General features: G+C 52.6%; 1 protein-coding gene across 1 annotated transcript in view; it reads left to right on the top strand.

The window, feature by feature from the left end:
* PTH1R (parathyroid hormone 1 receptor) overlaps positions 1-19285 on the top strand; it is a 91954-nt gene that overhangs the window by 28549 nt on the left and 44120 nt on the right. The window contains 1 exon segment of the mRNA XM_053990911.1: positions 11559-11664. Within this exon segment, the coding sequence (XP_053846886.1) occupies positions 11559-11664 (106 nt within the window).

The following is a 19285-nucleotide window of genomic DNA, read 5'->3' as shown; positions in this document are numbered from 1 at the left end:
GGCGTGGGGAAGCAAAGCGCTCCTGGATCCGTGCCTGGAGGGAACGCTGCGATCGGTTTTCCATCTGAATTCCCATTGGAAGGGATCCGTTTGTGCCCGGGGTGGGCGAAGGGGTGGAGGGGCTTCCCTCAGGTCTGCTGTGAACCCACCAAGACCCTGAGGCAGCTCCTGTGTCCCGGGAAACCTGAGCTCCCTCCCCTCCCGCCTTTTCCTTTCATCCCTCTTCCATCTGCTTCCTTAAGCCTGGCTTAGAGGAAGGCTCAGGACTAAAGCCCTTTGGATGCTGTCTGGGGCTGTGTTAGCAGAAGCGGTTTCCCGTTGCAGCTCTTTGTTTCGGGGTCACCAACTCCGGGTGCCAGAGGCCACGCTTCCCCTTCTCTTTTCCACGCCCTCTTTCCGTGCTCGTTGCTTCCAGTCGGGATTCGTCGCCCACTGGGAGCAGCTGCTGTGGGAGTCGGGAGGCCACCACCGCAGGGCCCAGCGTCCCGTGGTGGTGACAGGGGACAGCAGTGGGAATTCTCCCAAGGAAAGCAGGCCCAGGCTCAGCTAAACCCATCTGGGCTTTTCCAGCCCCATTCCTGGCTCCAAAGGGGCCAAACCCCACATTTTAGGAGCTATGGAAAGAACTCCATCGTAATAATGTGTGGTGTAACATCCCTCCCTCTCCTCCATCTGTGTTTATTTTCCAACCTCCGACTCCTGGATAAAAAATGGAATCCTGAGGAGTCTTTAATCAGTCCAAAATTGGAATTTTTAAAATTGAATTCCCCAAAGAAATTGGATTTATTTCATTTTGTGTTCACGCACATCTGGGGTTGGAGACGGATCACCTGCAGAGTCCCTTCCAATCCTGACCCTGCCATGATCTTCCCTTGCAACTCTAACTTTCCAAAAGTTATATATTATATGGAATATATTGGAGAACTCAGAATCAATCTGATTTTTAGCTATTGAAGCTGATCAGAGTCCGGAAAATCCCCCAGGAGTGAGGGGAGAGAAATGGAACCATTGGTGACCTTGAGAGCTTAAAGTTCAAACCTGCCCTGGGTTTTATTACCCAGCGAGGCATCCAGAGTCCAGGCTGGGATAAACTGGAATTCCCTGCATCCATTGTTTACTCACGGATTTGCTGGCGTGAACTATTCCTAGATAAAGAACTCCAGACGGAATTCCCAGCATTATTCCAGAACAAAGCCCATTTCTCACGGATGAGATCCCCATCTCTTTTTCGGGAGGCATCCAATCTATTTTTTTTTTTTTTTTTTCGTATGGAGAGGAGTCTGTGCTAAATTTAAGGCCCAGACAGGAGTAAATTCATCATCCCAAAGTCACGGGCCTGGGTGTGCCCCGAAATTCCCGGTGCTGCTCCGAGCGTTTCTAACCGCGGCAGCAGTAACGCGATATCCGCACGTGCTGAGAGCCGGACCCGTCGGGATATTCCTGGATACAAACCCTGGATTGTGGCTGTGGGATTCTCGGGTGGGGTCTCAGTAAGGGATCCTTCCCCAGCTGACGTCAGCGGGGCGGCTCGATTTCCACCGCCCGAAATTCCAGGTCTTTTTGCCGCGTCTCGGCGGGGCTGGGGATGCTGGGAGAATTTGCGCCATTCCCGCTGCGAGAGGGATTGAAAAATAACACCAAGGGCCGGGGAAAAAAAAATGCAGCCCTGCATTTCCCAGCTCCGGGATGAGGAGCACAAAGGGAAGATGTCAATGGATGTTGGGGTTTTATGAGCCCCAGACTTGCCTGGGTTTGGGTAACTCCAAACCAGACCTGGGAATGTGAGGCTTAAATATCCTTCTTCCCTTGGTTTTAAGGTGAAGGAGAGCGCACTGAGATTGGATTTGGGGAAGGAATTCCTGGCTGGGAGGGCGGGGAGGGGCTGGGATGGAATTCCCAGAGAAGCTGTGGCTGCCCCTGGATCCCTGGAAGTGTCCAGGGCCAGGTTGGACATTGGGATTTGGATCACCCTGGGATAGTAGGAAGTGTCCCTGCCCATGGCGGGGGGGGAATGGGTGATCCTTAAGTTCCTTTCCATCCCAAACCATTCCCTGATTGATTCCCTGGTGTGGGACAGCCAGTCCACGTTCAGCCAGGCCTGAGGTGACTAAATCAGGCTCAGCTTGTTCTGGGAATGACCAATGGATTGCAGGACACCCCCAGATCTGCAGTGGGAAGTGGCTGGAAGGATTCTCCTCCCAGGGATGGAAACAACCCTGAGGAGAAATCCCATTGTCAGGGTATCCCTGATGTCTGAGAAAAGCGGGATGAACCAAGCTCAGCAGCGACCAGGAAAGGCCAGCAGGACCAGGCAGCCTCAGCTTTGGTGTCAGAGCTGGGATAGTCCGGCCTAAATTCCAAACAACGTGGACAGAGGTGGAAAGTTGGGATCACAGGATGTTGTGGATGGGCAGTGCAGGGAGGCGAACAAGGTGACCCCAAAATTGTGGGGTGGTCACCTGGGGCTGGCTTGGAAGGTTCAGCTCTGGGAATTGGGAATTGGCACTCAAGCCAGACCCAGGGAGAACAAAGTCTTAGGCTGGTCGGAACAACTTAAATGCATCTTGTTTCCCAAAAAAAAAAAAAAAAAAAAAAAAAAAAAAAAAAAAAAAAAAAAAAAAAAATAGGGAATGGCCTTTTCCAGCACACACCCAGAGCTCCTGGCAGCATCTTTACAGCTGTGTTCAAAAAAATCCCAATCAGGAATAGTCACAATTAAGAATATTCCCTGGTGGCAGAACTGGGAGATTTCCAGAGCCATAAAAACTCATTCTTTTCACCTCTGATTTCCAGAGTTTTCCTTCTCTCGTTTTCTGATGGAAAATCCTGGTTCACCTGCAGGGAAAAAGTGCAGGAGGCACCTGCCAGGCTCAGGTTTCCTTTCCCAGTATTTCCACGCCATCCTGATCCCAGAGTCACAGAATTCCAGACTGGTTTGAGCTGGAAGGGAGCTTGAACACCATCTCCAATCCCATGGGCAGGGAACCTTCCATTATCCCAAGTTGATCCGAGCCTTATCCTTGGACACTTCCAGGGATGGGGCATCCCTTGAGTCCTGCTCCAGTCCCACCTTCCCACAGCTCCCTGACATCCCCGTGATTCCAATGGAATTTTTTTCCCCCTCTGTTTCTTGTTGACACCCAGGTGGAGCCTCCAAAGCAGGATGTGAGCACTGTTTGTTGGAATCCCTGCACCAACCTCATCCCAAAAAAGTCTGTTTTCATCCAGACAAAAACTCATTACTTGTTTTACGGGCTTGTGGATGGGCACTGGCCTTGTTTTGGAATCCAAAGGGAATTTTTGGAAAAGCTTCCAGCTGGGACGGTGAAATGCAGGGAGATATTTTTAGTGTGGGGTTGTTGGGGTTTTTTCCCTTCCCATAAATCATGAGGATCTGCCTCTGTCCGTGCTGAAAAGGTCACGGGTAGCCGGGAATTTTGGCTGTGCTGGAGGGATCAGCACATCCTTCATCCTGGAAAAGGTGATGGAATCTCAAGTGGGGGGTCCCCACCATTTGCAGGAGAAGCTGGTGATTAATAAGTGGCTTTTTTAGGGAAAGCAGCAGCAGCAGCAGGAAATAAATCCCAGCCCCGGCCAGGTGATCCATGATTCCCCACCACAAAGCTCTGGCTCGGGCAGGGAGCACTTGGAAGGAAAACTCGTTTGCAACACTTTTAAGGAGGCCGTGGCTTATCAGGAACATCTGTCCCTGCCTAAGCCCGGCTGTTAACTTTGTAAAGCCCGAGTTAAGAGGGCAAAGCCAGGGGTTGGCATCGGGAACAGCAGTCCTGGGAAAGGCCCGTGGAGAGGAGGGTGCAGAGGAGCGGGAGGAAGGCTCGAGCCCCTTTGGGTGGCGGAGCCGCTCCCCGTGAGCTCATCCCAGGCTCCCTTTACGGCCTCCCAGGGAAAAGAGGCACTTTTAGGGAATGATTTAAGGAATGATTCATGGCCCTGTTTACGTGTCTGGGTTAGGAGGAGATAAATCACTCCTGGCACTGCAGGCACCGCCGGCTCCAACAAACCAAACACCGCCTGGATCCGCTCGGGATTTCACTCGGGATCAAACTCCTCCGGCCTCCGGCGGCGTGTGGCCCCGGCCCAGCAGCAGGGCAGGGATGGGGTTTATGCCGTGCCCAGGAATAATCTGGGATGAAGGAATGGGGCAGCCCACGGGTCTGGGTGCTGCTCCAGAGCCAGAGGGGTTCCCCAGCCGTAACTCATCCCCTGAGGAATATAAACCCCAGATATTTTGAGCAGGTCGGGGCTGGCACGGACACAGCCCCGGGTGCCCAGTTCCAGCGGGACCTGCACGGAGCAGCTGGATCTTCCCAAAGTGGGATTTTAAAAAAGGCTTTGGGACATTTGGACTTGTCTGGTCTATTTTATATAGTTCCAAAGACAGCTGCAGCTGGGAAGGCAAGTGTGGAGGGAAGAGAGGAAGGGTTAGGTGGGATATTGCGGAGGAATTCCTGGCTGGGAGGGCAGTGAGGAGCTGGGATGGAATTCCCAGAGAAGCTGTGGCTGCCCCTGGCTCCCTGGAAATGTCCAAGGCCAGGTTGGACACTGGGGCTTGGATCACCCTGGGATAGTGGAAGATGTCCCTGCCCATGGCAGGGGTGGACCAGGATCGCCCTGAAGCTCCTTTCCAACCCAAACCATTCCCTGATTCCGTGTTATTTCCTCTGATAATCTCCCTCACCCCACTCGTTTATCCCATGCTTTTCACGGAGATCTGTCTAAGCCTGGTTTTCCCTGTGTTTATGGATAGTCTGGGCCAGCAGTGTCCCCTGGAATTTGGGTCGCTGATGGATGGGGGGAGCGCTGACTCACGGAGCAAAGGCATCACCACCTGCAGCCTCGCGTCTCACAGGGACACATCCGGGGGATTTTCCACGCAAATCCAACAGGGAGGCAAAAATAAGAAACCTTCAGGGACTGACCAGACTGAGGAATTTGTTATTCCAAGAGAGGGATGGAAACCAGGAGCTGGAGCCAGAGGGGGAATCTGAAGAGCCAGCAAGTGTCCGAGGTCAGGTTGGACACTGGGGCTTGGAGCATCCTGGGACAGTGGGAATTGTCCCTGCCCATGGCAGGGGTGGCACTGGATGATCCTTGAGGTCCCTTCCAACCCAAACCATCCCACGCTGGTGCCGGATGTTTGGATTCTCCAATGCAAACCCAATCTCCCAAACGTGATTCCCGGCATTCCTGCCCTGGATAAGATCCAGACCCGGGATCCTTCCCGTGGCTGCAGCGATGCTCCGGCCTCGGCCAGGAGCAGCCTCTGTGACATCAGCCTTGTTGGGGTGACATCCAGGCCAGGAGGGGCCCTCTCCCACTCTGGAAATCCTTCTTTTCCTGCCCCGACCTCCAGATTTCCGCCATGTGGATCTCATTGGTGGAAATGGATGGGCACAGCCCCACCCCCACCACGGCAGCTCCCATCCTGAGGGACAATTCCCTGCCCAATCCGTGCTGGAACGTGTCCCTGCTGTCCCCGGTGTCTCCCGGGACGTGCCCTCAGTCCTGGCGCTGCTGCCCGCGCGGATGATCCGCGGATGATCCCGAGGGAGCAGCTGCTGGCACCGGGAGCTCTCCGAGGTTTCCCTGCTCCGGCTGTGGCTCCTGGCACACGCAGAGCAGCGGGAACGTGGCCCGGAGCTGCCCCACGGCCTTGGCACGGCATTCCCAGGGCACGGATTCCGCGTCTCCCCGCGGTCCAACCCCACCGGCAGACGTGACCTGGCAGGAGTCAATCCCAAATCCCTGCTGGGGCAGCGGGGAGGGGTGTGGGATTGACCATTCCAGCAGAAATATCTTGGGATCATCGCCCAAGCCCCCCTTAGGGACATCAAGGATGGCAAAGGGGGAATTTTGCTTCCAGCTCAATTTCTCCGGACTGGGAGGGAAGAAGGAGGGGCTGCTCCAGGTCTGTGCCTCTGGAAGAGGGAATTGCTGGGATGAGGATGCAGCTGGATGTCTGAACAAATGCTCCAGGGAAAGGAGCAGGTTGTCCTGACCTGAAGGATTTGTGCTATCCCAGGTCTCCAAGCTGCAGCAGGGAAGTCATGCCAAGATTTTGCCTCTCTCCCAAAATTCCTGGGCTGCCGGAGGCCACGGAGTGATCCTGTGTTGATTCCCAGTCAGGGCTGCTGGAAGGTGAAGGGTCGGTGTTTTGGAAGGAGGAAAAACTAGGAAAATGGGGGTGGAAAAAAGGAGGAAAAAAAGAATCGATCCCAGCATGGGCTGGAGCAGCTGCATTGGGATTTCGGTCAAACCTTTGGATAATTCACCCATGGGAAGGCTGGAATTTGGGAGCAGGAGCTCTTTTCCCATTCCTGGTGCGGGCAGAGCTCTCTCTGATCCCAGGGGAAGAGAAATTCCTGCGTCTCCAGCTCACTGCTCCCAAATCCATCTTTTCCTCCCCTCCTCCTGAGCCAGAGGACCAAAAACTTTGAGATAGTCCAAAGGGATAAGGCAGGGAAATGGGAGAAGCTTTGCTGGGCCAGTGGGAAACTGAGGCAGGATCTGCTTTCCACATTCCCAGACGGAATTCCTTGGGGAGCTTGGAGTCACGGAGGTGTGCAGGACCTGCCTGTCTGGAGTGCAGTAAGACAAGATCACTCAGAATTCCCAGGTGAATCCTGAGGATGTTTTGCCTCTTGAGGGATATTCCAGGTTTTTACCTGGAGCAGGGAGGTGCAGGACCATGGGGGGGCCACAGGTGATCCCAAATCCTGGCTCTGCTTCTTCAGGAGACTCCACAGGTCCCGTTTGGCTTGAAAAGCTGGGCTTGAGGAGGACGAGGACTTCTCCAGGATGACCAGGATGGGATTCATGGGAATATCGGAGACATTTCAGTTGGGATTAATCGTTCCTGAAGCGCGGAATGCCATGGGTGTTGTTGATGATCCAGGAATAGAATTCCAACCCCTGCTGATCCCTCTGCACCAGCTCCATGCTCCGATCCCTGGGAAGAACATCTCTGCTCGGGCAGCCCGAAAAGAAATGATGGGAATCTTCTCCTTGCTTGGAAGTTGATTTTTCCATAGCTCAGCCTCTCGGCTCCCACCTCGTTTGCTCCAGGGGTGGAAAAGAGGAAACCCTTTGGGACTGAGGAATGTTGTCCCCAAATTCCTGTTCCTGGAAAGGCACCACAAATCTCAGTTCTCCTGGATAAATGGCACACGTTGACTGCAAAGTGTGGATTCCCAACCCCTGGAAGTGCCCAAGGCCAGGTTGGGATGGGGCTTGGAGCACCCTGGGATAGTGGAAAATGTCCTTGCCCAGGGAATGGGATGATCCTAAAGGTCCCTTCCCACCCAAACCATTCCAGAATTGCAATGTTTTCCCTTTCCCCTTCTTTCTCCCCCGCTCCCTTTCCCCTTCCCAACGATTCCCTGGTGCTCTCCCAGCATTCCCTGCCCTCAATCCCAACAAATCTCCTTGCCTGGAGCTGCTTTTTGAGCTGCTGCCAGGGAAGTGGCACAGCAAGGACCCCGTTATTCCCCAAAATGAAGCCCATAAACGGGGATGACCGGGACCTCCCCGGGGACATTTGGAGTTTGCTTTCGTGCCTGGGACATCAGCCAGGGAATGGAAATTCCAGAGGACATCCTCATCCTACCCCACGGGCTCCAGAGGGGCAAGGAAAGGGGGAGGAAAGGGATCCAAATGGATTTCACAGCCTCGGGATAAAGCTGTTGTGTCCCCCTTCCCTTCGGCATTTCTGCTTTCTCCGGACAAGGAGAGAAAAGCGACATTCCCAGATCTTTTCCCCACGAGGAACTTTTATTTTTTCCAGCAAAACCCAGCACTGGGAGGAGAGGAGGAGATGATTGAGCAAGAGGAGCAGGTGGGGTTTGATTGGAAAACCGGGAAGCCTGGGGAAGGAGCCTCCATCCCTTCCAGGTGCTCCTGGGATTTCCGGAACGAGGGAGAAAACGTCCCTCGGGATAAAACTCTTCCTTGGACAAACTGCATGCCAAGGAACTCAGCGCAGGAATTTCTGCTGAGAAAATGTAGGGAAAGCTGATTTAAAGGGATTTGCTGGCGGTTTTTAGAGGGATTAAGTCAGCAGGGACAGGATAACCTCGACCTCTTCCTCCAAAACAGCTGGATTTGGGAGCTGGACCCATCTGGGACAATTTCTGCCTTCCCTTGGATGCTCCTCTTGCTCCCAGAATTCCCATCAGCAAAAATTCCTCCTCAAAAATCTTCTCAGTGCTCCTGAGTGGCCAATTAATGGGAAAAAAAGGGGGTGGGAGCGGGGGGGGGGTAAAAGAAATCCCAAAAAAGGCTGATCCAATTTATTTCAGGTGCTGGTTTGAGGAAGGAATAAATTCCAGCTGCTCTGGGCAGGAAAAGGCCATAGGAGGAGCTCTGAGGGAATAGCTCAGGTTGGTAAATCCCATCCTGGATATTCCCAGTTTTTCATCAAGGCAGGGATTATTGGGAAAAATATGTCCTGTATTTATTCCTTTCTGTTGGATAAAGGGTTGTACCGGGATGAGGGATTCTGGGGGGGGGGCATAAAAAGGTGAAGCCATGTGGGAATTTGATAAAAGAGGAGGGAATTGTTGAATATGGGAATCTTGAGGCGGTTTTGGCGCTGGAATTCACTGGGATGAAAAATTCCCAGTGCCTTTTATCTCCTTTTTCGTTGTCCTGAGCAGAATGTGCAGGGACTTCATGGAATAAACGGAGCAAGTTCTGGAATTAATGTGGATTTTGGGATTCTCAGCATGGCACAGGTGGCCTTAAAAAGAGAGGGAATCCGTGGATATTGATGAAAATATCCCTTTTTTTGACCAATTTTCCATCTTAGCCTAATTCCAGCAGGTGCCAGTTTAGGAAAAGAGGTGACACTTGAGGCTGTCACCTCCCGGCTTTGGGGCAGTTTAGGACATTCCTGCCCCCTGAATTTGCATCCAGGCTCTGGATTTTCCCATCTCCTGCTGGATTTGGGTTTTGCTCGTTTGTCTGATCCTGGCTGGGATTTGTTGGGATTTTTCAGTCCTCGCTCTCTTCATCTGAGTCTCAACTCCTGCAAATTAGGGATTAATTTCCCTCCTCTCTCCATATCCTACAGACATCTCATCCTGGGACCTCCATCCCTGTTTTCTTCCCACCCAAAGGGATCCAAATCCCCTCCAAAGCAGCGGCTGCTTCATTCCCAGCACTTCCCACCCATTCCCAAATCCTGAAGCCCCACCTGGGCACTCCTGGAAGTGAAGCTGCTTCTTTTGCTGCTTGGGAATCTCCGGATTCCCAAAAATTGGCACAAATGGTTTAAGCAAGGCCATCCCCCAGCATTTTTTTGGATCAGGTGTCGGGGTTGTTTTCCCAAGGGAAAGCTTTGCCCAGCCAGAGCCAAACGTGCCTTGGATCAGAAAGTTACCACAAGGAAAATATTCCCATGGATTCCTTTCACCGTGGACAGCCGGGCTGGGAAGAGGAGCAGGGGATTTAATTTTGCCTTAAAATCAGGAGATCCAGGGCAGGAAAATCCAAGGAAAATCAGGAAAATGTGCAGTTAGGGAGTTGAAATTCCTGCAGCAGCTGGAAGATCCAAAGGTGTTCCAGGTTTTTTGAGCTCTGGGTGTTTGTGCTGTCCCACCTGCTGTTCCGTGATCCCAAATCTGAGGATTCCAGGCTTGGATAATCCCCAATCCCTGGGGATCTTTCAGCCCCACGGAGGCACTGAAATGTCCCCACAGGGGTTGGGACAGAGGGGATGCCAAGTTCCAAACTCCCAGCTCCCAGCCTGGTTTTCCCTAGATGTTTCATGGGATTTATCCAGCAACATTCCACAGTCTTCCCAAAAGCTTTTGAGAACTGATGCCTTCAAACAGCAGGATTTAGTGAAAAATCTCTGGTTTAATCCATAAATTTATTTACATCCACATCTCCACCCCTTTGACCAAGGAGAAGCCCACAAAGTCAGGTCCTAAATAGATTTTTTTATATTTAAACCATCCTTTGAGAGGAGAGGAGGGAAAGTGGGGTCAGTTTTGGTGGATTTTTTTTTTTTTTTTTTTTAAGGATAGAGCAGGTTTAGGAAATTAAACCTGAGCTAAACTCAGAGCTCTGTCTCTGCCCAGCTCCGGGCCCAGCCCTCTGAGATTTTTCCCTTTTATTTCTGGGAATGAAAATGTGTTTTCTGTGCATCCCTCCAAGCACAGCCAGAGCAGCTGAGGACTGAGCATGCTTGGGATGAATCCCTTGGAATTCCTGAGGTCCCATCCCTCTAAATCCAGCCTAACTCCTCCAGCTTTGGCGGAATCGCTCCGGCTTTGTACAGATCCGAGCGCCAGCGGGAGCTGACCCCGAGCTTTTCTGTTCCCAGTCCAAGCTGAAGTGAGGGATGGTGCCTTAAATGTGGACAGGCCAAACATCTGGGAAGGGCTGGAATCGTTCCCATTAACGTGGACGCGGTTTGGAAGCGACTCCCGCTTGTGAAGGGTTTTCAGCCTGGATTTGTTCCAAGGACACGAAAACCCAACTCCTGTTTTACTCCCGGCCCCTTATCAGATTTAACTCCACAGCTGCGTGTCCGTTGCCCCCGTTGCTCTCCCTGGGAGCCCACTGGGAAATCGAATCCCGGGTTATTTGGGAGCTGGGATTCATTAACCCTCGTTATGTCATTTGGAGGGAGTTTGTGTCGGGAGTTAATTGGCCCTCAGCTGGTTCCTGTTACTGGCTTGGCACAGGGGATGAACTGGAAAGGGGGGAAGGAGCCTGGATTTGGGATAGGGGTGGCTTGGGGAGTGCAGGGAAATCACGGAATGGGTTGGTTGGGGGGGTGGGTCTTAAGGATTATCCCAATCCCTTCCCATTCCATGGGTAGGGACACCTCCCACTGCCCCAGGCTGCTCCAGCCTGGCCTTGGACATTCCATGGATCCAGGGGCAGCCACAGCTGCTCTGGGAATTCCAGCCCAGCCAGGAATTCCTAATTCCCAATCTCCCACCCATCCCTGCCCTCTGGCAGTGGGAGCCATCCCCTGTGTCCTGTCCCTCCATCCCTTGTCCCCAGTCCCTCTCCAGCTCTCCTGGAGCCCCTTCAGGCCCTGCAGGGGCTCTGAGCTCTCCCTGGGGCAGAGGGTGGGGAGCTGCTGTCAGCTCCCAGTTCTGCCTGGGACAGATCCCTCCACACATTCCTGGGATTCAGGCAGGATTTTATGGAGCCTGATGCCTGTGGATGAAATCTCCGTGCAGAGGAGGAAGCGGCACGGGAGGTTGTAATTCCTAAGAGGAGAGGGGTCCTTGGCATGCAGTTATTTCCTAGGAATGTTTTCCTCCTGGATAGCAGCCTCATCCCTGCAATCTGGGATGCTCCGTCCCAAAACTGCTGCTCCCACGTGTGAGTGTGCACGATGGGATCAGCCCCAGCCCGCGCTTCCTCTGCCACCTCCAGGGACGGTAATTCCACGGAGGAGCTGCTCCTTGGGACACAACTGCAGGGCAAACCGGGATTCCCAGGGCGAGGCAGAGGAAATTATGGATGCAGAGGAGGGTTCGGAATTGGAGTTTGACCTCTCTGTCCCCTCCCTGCAGGTGGATGCCGACGATGTCATCACCAAGGAGGAGCAGATCTTCCTCCTGCTGAAGGCCAAGGCCAAGTGCGAGCGCCACCTGAAAGCCAAGGTGCCCAAGGTGCACGGTGAGTGCTCCCAAATTCCGGGGCTGGAGCTGGATCCACCCCTGCTCCTCCCAGCCCTTCCCCTCAGCCCCGCGTGCTGGGAGCAGGGAGGGAAGGAGGCACTTGGGGCATCCCAGCAAATCGGTTTTTCAGGATAGTCCATGGGGAGGAGGTTTCAGTGCAAAGTGTTGGAAAGCAAAGCTGCCCCAGACTTGTTCTGCTCTAGAATTCCAAACGCCGAGGGTCCAGGAGGATGCAGAAGTTGTGGAATTACAGCCCTGGTTGTTATATACAATGCGCAAGAGAGAGCACCAGCCACCAGCTCTGCCGGGATCACAGAATTCCAGAATGGGTTGGGTTGGAAGGAACCTTAAAGATCCTCTTCCAACCCCTCTGGAATGGGCAGGGACACCTCCCACTGCCCCAGGGTGATCCAGCCTGGCCTTGGGCACTTCAGGGATCCAGGGGCAGCCACAGCTGCTCTGGGAATTCCATCCCAGCCAGGAATTCCCAATCTCCCATCCATCCCTGCCCTCTGGCAGTGGGAGCCATTCCCTGTGTCCTGTCCCTCCCTGCCTTGTCCCCAGTCCCTCTCCAGCTCTCCTGGAGCCCCTTCAGGCCCTGCCAGGGGCTCTGAGCTCTCCCTGGAGCCTTCCCTTCTCCAGGTGAACATTCCCAGATCTCCCAACCTGATTCCAGCCCTGGAGCAGCTCCGGGGCTTCCTCTGGACTTGTTAAAGAGGAAAGCCACTATTCCAAATCCCAAAAATCCTTTGCAACCAGTGATAGGGAAAGAAAAACAGCACTCCAAGACCTTTCTCCTTCCCCAGTCTCTCTCCTTGGAAGGGCCCAAGCTCAGCTGAGCCTCTTCCTTCCATTTCCTTTCTATTTTGGGCTGGAAAATCACTCCCAGCTGTGGGACTGGTGGGGAGGAGGAAGGAGAGAACTCTCTGATGTGGGGAGCAAAGCCCTCACCCCCCGCTGGCTCCTTCCCTCACATTCCCAAGTGTTAATTCCTGAGGGACCCTTCAGTCCCCGGGGTGGGTGTCCTGTCCCACTTCCTCTATTTCCCGGGAAAACGGGACAAGCCACGATGTTCCTGCAGCTCGGCTTTCCCTTCCCTCGGGGAGTGCTGTGGGAAAGGTCCCCAAATCCAGCTTCACCACCTGCCCTCCCGGTGCCTTTGGAAATGCCAGCAAGGGCCATAAAATCCCAGCTTTCCTTTGATTCCCTGCCTCCTGTTTTCCATCAGCAAACCTCAAGCCACATCCTCTGCTGCTCCTTTGTCCCCTCACCCCGCGCCCAATTAACACCTCGTTAATGAGCACATGTGCGAAGGCATTTCCTGCTGGTGTCTCGCTGCCCACCCCGTCCTGCTCTTGCACCCCTTTTCCAGCTTTTCTGAGGCAGCCTTTGGGATTGATCCCCCTCCGCTATGGGCAGGGATGGGGATGTGACTGACAGCTGGATTTTGGGCTCCTTCCCAAGGGCAGAGCAAAGGAAGCAGATCCCAGGGATTTGGAGATCCCGTGGTTTTGGTAGTGGTTGGAGACCTGGGTCTGGGACTGGAACGAAAAACTTCCAAGATCCAATGGTTTAATCCCATGGACCAAATCCTGCCCCTGGAAAAAGCTGTCCTGACCCCCTGCTCCATCCTCTACAGCAAATCCAATCCCAAAGAGTCCAAGAGGAGGAATCGCCTGGATTTCAAGGCTTTGGAGACTTCACTCATTAGAGGAGGAGAATTAGATCCAATTAATCTGCACCAATCCAAAGGCAGAATGAATTCCCACTCCTTTCGCAAGGAATGGCTTTTTAGGATTTAGCACCCCATAAATTCCCTTTGAGACTTCCCAAACAAGGCAGGGATTTGCCAGACTGCCCCTGAGATGGTTTAAGGAGTTTGTGGTCCCAACAAAGAGTTTTCCAATTTGGAAAAGTTCTTCCCAGTTTTCAGAGGAGCTGACATCCACAGATTTTGGGATTTCAGATGCCCTTGGACACAGGGAAGGAGGTTGGGTCTGGTGCTTTCCTCCTTGGATGATCCAGAATTTGGGATATGGTGTCTGTTTTGGAGATCAGAGACATCCAGACCAGTGCCCTCCTCATCCAGAGGGAGGATCTCATCCCATTACCTCTTCACTCACTGCAGATCCCAAAGAAAAATCTGGGAAGGGCAACAGTCTTCACCATTATGATGCCCCAGCTCCTATTCACAGATAGGATTTAAAAGGAAAAATTTCGGAGGAAAAGTAGGGTTGGTTTGGAGCAAAATAAATCCTGGATGTGGTTTCCAGTTGACCCACGGTCAAATCCATGCTGGATTTGTCATTCCAAAGGGAAAAGGACATGCCCACAAAGAGGCAGCAGTTTTGGGGAGATCCTCAGGAAAACACATCCCACAGTTATCCAAGGATGGGATTTCTCCAGCCTTTCCTAGGGAGTTGTTTGTGGTGAGGGATAAGATCCACGTTCAGCTCTGCTGGAAGGGATCTTCCTGGAGAGCCAGAATCCCTCTGGGATCATCCTGGAGCAACTCCAATCAAGGGCCAAGCCTGCCGACAGCCCAGCGGTGTCGGATGTTTGGGAAAGGAGAAAGTTTCCACTTAAAATTCCTGACCCAACTTGAGGACTTGAGGGGGATCTCTCCTGGGAAACTCCTCACCACAGGGGTCGTAGGAAAACAGTCTTTGACCCCATTCCAGAAAGTGGGAACAGGTCCCGGCTGGCAGGGTTGATATTCCAAAGAAAAATCTTAGGGAACAAAAAGGTTAAAACCCTCTAAAATTTCAGACTTTCTTCAGCCACTGTTTATGTGTGAAAACTCCAAATTCCCCTTTTTTCACCCCCTAAAAAGATTAAAATTCTGTTTTATGGGAGGATGAGGTCCCTCCTCTCCTCCTGGAGGGCTCACAGGGCTCCTCTGGCCCCTGGCCACCTCCCAGGTGTCTCTGAGCCCTGGCTCCTGATCCATGTGGCTCCCACATGGATCTGTGCCATGGGGAGCCGAGGCTGAGCTGCTCCAGGAGCTTCCAAAGAGCCCCGGCAGGATTCGTGCGTCATCTCCACCTTTGGCTGAGGCACTGAGGGCTGGAGACCCAAAATACGAAACCAAAAAAACCCCAAAACCCTTCCCCCACAAGCATTTGGTTTCCTCCTTTTCTCTTTTTATTCCCCCCCCTCCCCTTTTTCCCTTAAATTTAGTCTCCAGATGAAAGCCTTTGGGAAAGAACAGGAAACCCGAAAATTTCTCTTCTCCCGACACAAATATTCCATCCCAGCCCTGGTGGGCAGCTGATGCCACCCCAAAGTTAAACCTGGAAGGGGATGAAGTGAAATTCCCAGCCCTGAGCCATCAGACCTGACTTTTTTTTTTTTTTTTTTAATCCATGAATTAAAAGCTTGTCTTTGCCTGGTTTGGAAAAGGAGATGGGACATTTTGCGGGGAAAGAAGAGGGAGTTTTGCACAACCCTGTCATTAGCAAAGGCCATGGCCACCCCTTTCTCTGAGCCCGAGGTGTTGCAGCTCCAAACTGTGTTGTTTTTTTAATAAATAAACCTGTTTTCCCAGGAAAGGCGTTATTTTTAGTTGGGAATCTGGGTCTGTTTACCTGGGTTGTGCATCCCAGCTTGGTTTCACTGTCCCTAAAGGACCTAGAGCTGATTCCAGGCTCTTGCTTGCCTTGAGAACCCCCAAAACCTGCTCCTGGTTTCCTCTCCAGAGGGTCCAGCACTATTCCCTGATGCCAGGAGCTCCCAGAGGTTGGGAGAAGCCTCGGGTACCTCAGAAATTAAGCGAGACAGGGGCACCCTAAGGCCTAAACACCCCAGCCCTCTATAAATCCATAATTTCTCCAGCTATTTCCATCTTCTCCCAGTTTGTGTTCTCAGTTCTTGCAGATATGGCCCAAATTCCACAAAAAAACTAAACCATTCCTTGTGAACATATTCCCAGCACAGTTTTGGCTTGGAAGAGCTGTTACTGCTCCAGTGGACACCAGCTGGGGGGTCAACATGGACCAGGAGACTTTTTAGGATGGAATTATGGACCGGGAGAGCGTCTAGGATGGAATTATGGACCAGGAGAGTGTCTAGGATGGAATTATGGACCGGGAGAGCTTCTAGGATGGAATTATGGACTGGAAGAGTGTCTAGGATGGAATTGTGGATCGGGAGAGCTTCTAGGATGGAATTATGGACCAGGAGAGTGTCTAGGATGGAATTATGGACTGGGAGAGCTTCTAGGATGGAATTATGGACCAGGAGATTGTCTAGGATGGAATTATGGACTGGAAGAGCTTCTCGGATGGAATTAAGGACTGGGAGAGCTTCTAGGATGGAATTATGGACCAGGAGAGTGTCTAGGATGGAATTATGGACCGGGAGGCCTCTGAGAATGGAATCACAGACCAGACTGTTCTTCTGGAGTGTGATGGAGTTCAGAACCATCGATATGAACCGTGATGGACTTGAAGGAGCTGAAACTGGGATGTGGCCTCTACCTGCAAAGTTTTATGGGCTAGGGGCTCCCAGTACTACTGAGGAAAGTCCACAGGGCAGCTAAACAGGGCTTGGAACTCACGGGAGGAACGGATCTCAGGAATTACAAGATGCATGAGTGGTCTGTGGTTTAGATTTGTAAAGGAACACAGAGAAAGGGTGGAAAATATTCCAAAGGGCGGCTGAACTCTAATGCTAATTATCAACCTTGTTTTAATGATTGACGGGAGCGATAGTTTTCCCTCTCAGAGGCAGGCTGGAAGGGTTTGGAAGGACTGGATGTGCTGAAAGGAGGAAAGAATGGGATGTGCCAGCAGTGGCAGGTCGGGAGTTCCTGATGGGATGTTGGAGGTTGAATCTCTGCTCCTGGGTTGGGAAGTTGGAGGGTGGATGGGCAGTGTCTGGAACTGGCTGGTGAGGTCAGGAAGGTGTCTCCGGAGCTGGGTCATGGAATTTTCTGGTGGCCTTGGATTGAGGTGAGCCAAGACGTGTTGTGACGTGGAGCAGCTCCTGGCCCGTGTCCGTCCCCTCCAATGTCCGTTTCCTCAGGGCTGAGCATGGAAGGGATGTTCTGTCCATGAGACACGGGGTGAAGAGCAGCAAAGGTCTTGGAGCAGTGACAGAGAGAAGCTGCATCCACCTATGGCCATGGACCTTCTGGAGTGGGTCCAATGGAGCTGAGCAAGGGCCTGGAGCATCTCGGTGCCCAGGAAAGGCTGAAGGAGTTGGGGCTGCTCAGCCTGGAGAGGAGCCCCAGTGAGAGGGGCCTCAGCCCTCAGTGTCCCTGAGTGTCCCTGGGTGTCCCTGGGTGTCTCTGTCCATCCCTGGGTGTCCCTGTGTCCCTGTCTGTCCCTGTGTGTCCCCATTTGTCCCTGAGTGTCCCTGGGTGTCCCCATTTGTCCCTGGGTGTCTCTGTCCATCCCTGGGTGTCCCTGTGTGCAGGGAGGGGCAGAGCAGAGCCAGGCTGTGCTCCAGGGCCCAACGATGGCACCAGAGCCACTGGCAGGGACTGATCCCAGGAATTCCCGTGGCACAGGAGGCAGAACTTCTGCCCTGGGCAGTGCCCAGCCCTGAGCAGAGCCCAGAGAGGCTGTGGGGTCTCCTCCCTGGGGATATTCCAGAACTGTCAGGATGTAATCCTGAGCCCTGTGCTCTGGGATGGCCCTGCTGGAGCAGCTGATCCACTGCGGTCCCTTACAGCCTGATTCTGTTGGATCAGTGAGGATCCCACTCCTCGCGTCCTTCCAAACTGTCCAAACAATATCCACAATATCCGTGCGCACACACAGCCGGGTCACACAGCCGGGTCACACCCCCCACAGACCAAGACAGCCCCAAAAGCAGCCCCTCATCCCCCCTGCCCTCACAGCCAGGTTCAAAATCCGTCTGCAAAGCCCCAAACTTAATTCCTGCCCCTCCAAACCCCCATTCCTCCCTTTTCCTATCCCAAAATTATTTCTCCCCCGTTCCTATCCCAAAATGATTCCTCCCCTCTTTCTATACCAGAACAATTCCTCCTCACTTCCTATCCCGAAACAATTCTTTCCCCTTCCTATCCTCAAATGATTTTTACCCCTTCCTATCCCAAAACAATTCTTCCCGCTTCCTATCCCAAAATGATTCCTCCCCTCTTCCTATCACAAAACAATTCCCCCCATTCCTATCCCAAAATTATTTTTCCCCCTTCCTATCCCAAAATGATTCCTCCCCCTTCCTATCCCCGAACAATTCCTCCCCTTTCCAATCTCCAAATGATTTCTCCCCCTTCCTATCCCAAAACTCTGCCTCATTTTTTTTTTGGGTCTCTCCTCCCCGCCTGCTTCCAATGCCCCAAATGTCCTTCCCGTAATGGAGTGACCACAATCACACAGCGTATTCCAACTGTGGTCTCCCGGGTGCCGGAATGAGCCGGGCTGATTTATATTCCGTGCCCCTGGATAAACACCTCGAGCCCGTGTTTGCATTTGTGCAGCTGCCAAGGAGCCTCGCAGATGGTTTGAATGCGTTCTCCACATGCAAAGTGTCCCGTTCCGCCTGGAACGGGAATTGAGGCTGGGGGAAAGGAAAGGAGCAGGAAGGGAAAGGAAAAGGGGGACGGAATAGGAGCAGGAAGGCGGGAATGACTCTTCGTGCACCCTGAGCAGGGATGGCCCAAATTTGCTCCTACTTTTCTCTCTTCTACCAAAGCAACCCCTGGGATTCTGGGATTCTGACTTGGCTCAGGTGGAGGAGCAAAATCAAGGAGCAAAATGAGGGATGCATTTGGGACAGCCCCTTCCCAAAGTGTGCTGGGACTGGCCTTCCTGCCTTCCAGAGCGAAATCCTGCAGCAATGACATCCAGGAGTGTTTCTGCTCATTCCCATCTTGGAATGACTTCAGCTCCCACGCTCTGAGATTCCAACCTTCAACGGGAAAGGACTGATCCAAGAGATGATCCAAGAGATGATCCAAGGGATGATCCAAGAGATGTCTCGGTGGACAAGAGCCAAGGGGATCCTGGAGGGATCCCATGCTTCCCTTCAGGTCTCATTTCTTCAGGAATGTCCTCCAAGAGAGTTTTTGCTTGTTCCCGTCTTGGAATGACTGCAACTTCCATGTGCTTCAAGGGGGAAGGTGAGAGCCAAGAGACGTCCTGGTGGACAAGAGCCAATGGGATCCTGGAGGGATCCCATGTTTCCCTTCAGGACTCATTTCTCCAGCACTGAAGTGGTCGGTGATGTCCTCAAATCACGAGGAATTCCAGTGCCATTCCCACCTTCCGTGTCCCCATCCATGAGAGACGCAGCTCTGGATTCGGAGGAGGAGGCAAATTCCTGAGGGATAAACACGATCGTCCCTTCAGCATTGCCTGGATGATGGGATACACACCCAAAACTCTCAGGGATGTGGGATATGTGTGAGACTTCCTTGTTTTCTTAATAGTTTGTGAATTCCTTTGGACCTCCATCATCCGTGAATCCTACTATTTCTTCCAAGGAAAGAAATGTTCGACTTTTCTGGTTCCACATCCTGAACGACCTGGATCGATCCAAACAGCACAGTGGAACCCTCAAACTCATTTTCACCAAAATTCCAAGAGGTTTTCAATAAGCTTTTCCAACTGGATCCTTTGGAATTCTCTGTGCTTTGGAACATTATTACC

This window comes from Vidua macroura, chromosome 1, assembly GCF_024509145.1.
Source record: "Vidua macroura isolate BioBank_ID:100142 chromosome 1, ASM2450914v1, whole genome shotgun sequence".
NCBI classification, from domain to species: Eukaryota; Metazoa; Chordata; class Aves; order Passeriformes; family Viduidae; genus Vidua; species Vidua macroura.
The sequence above is the reverse complement of the archived record's forward strand: the minus strand, read 5'-3'. Positions and strand labels throughout refer to the sequence as shown.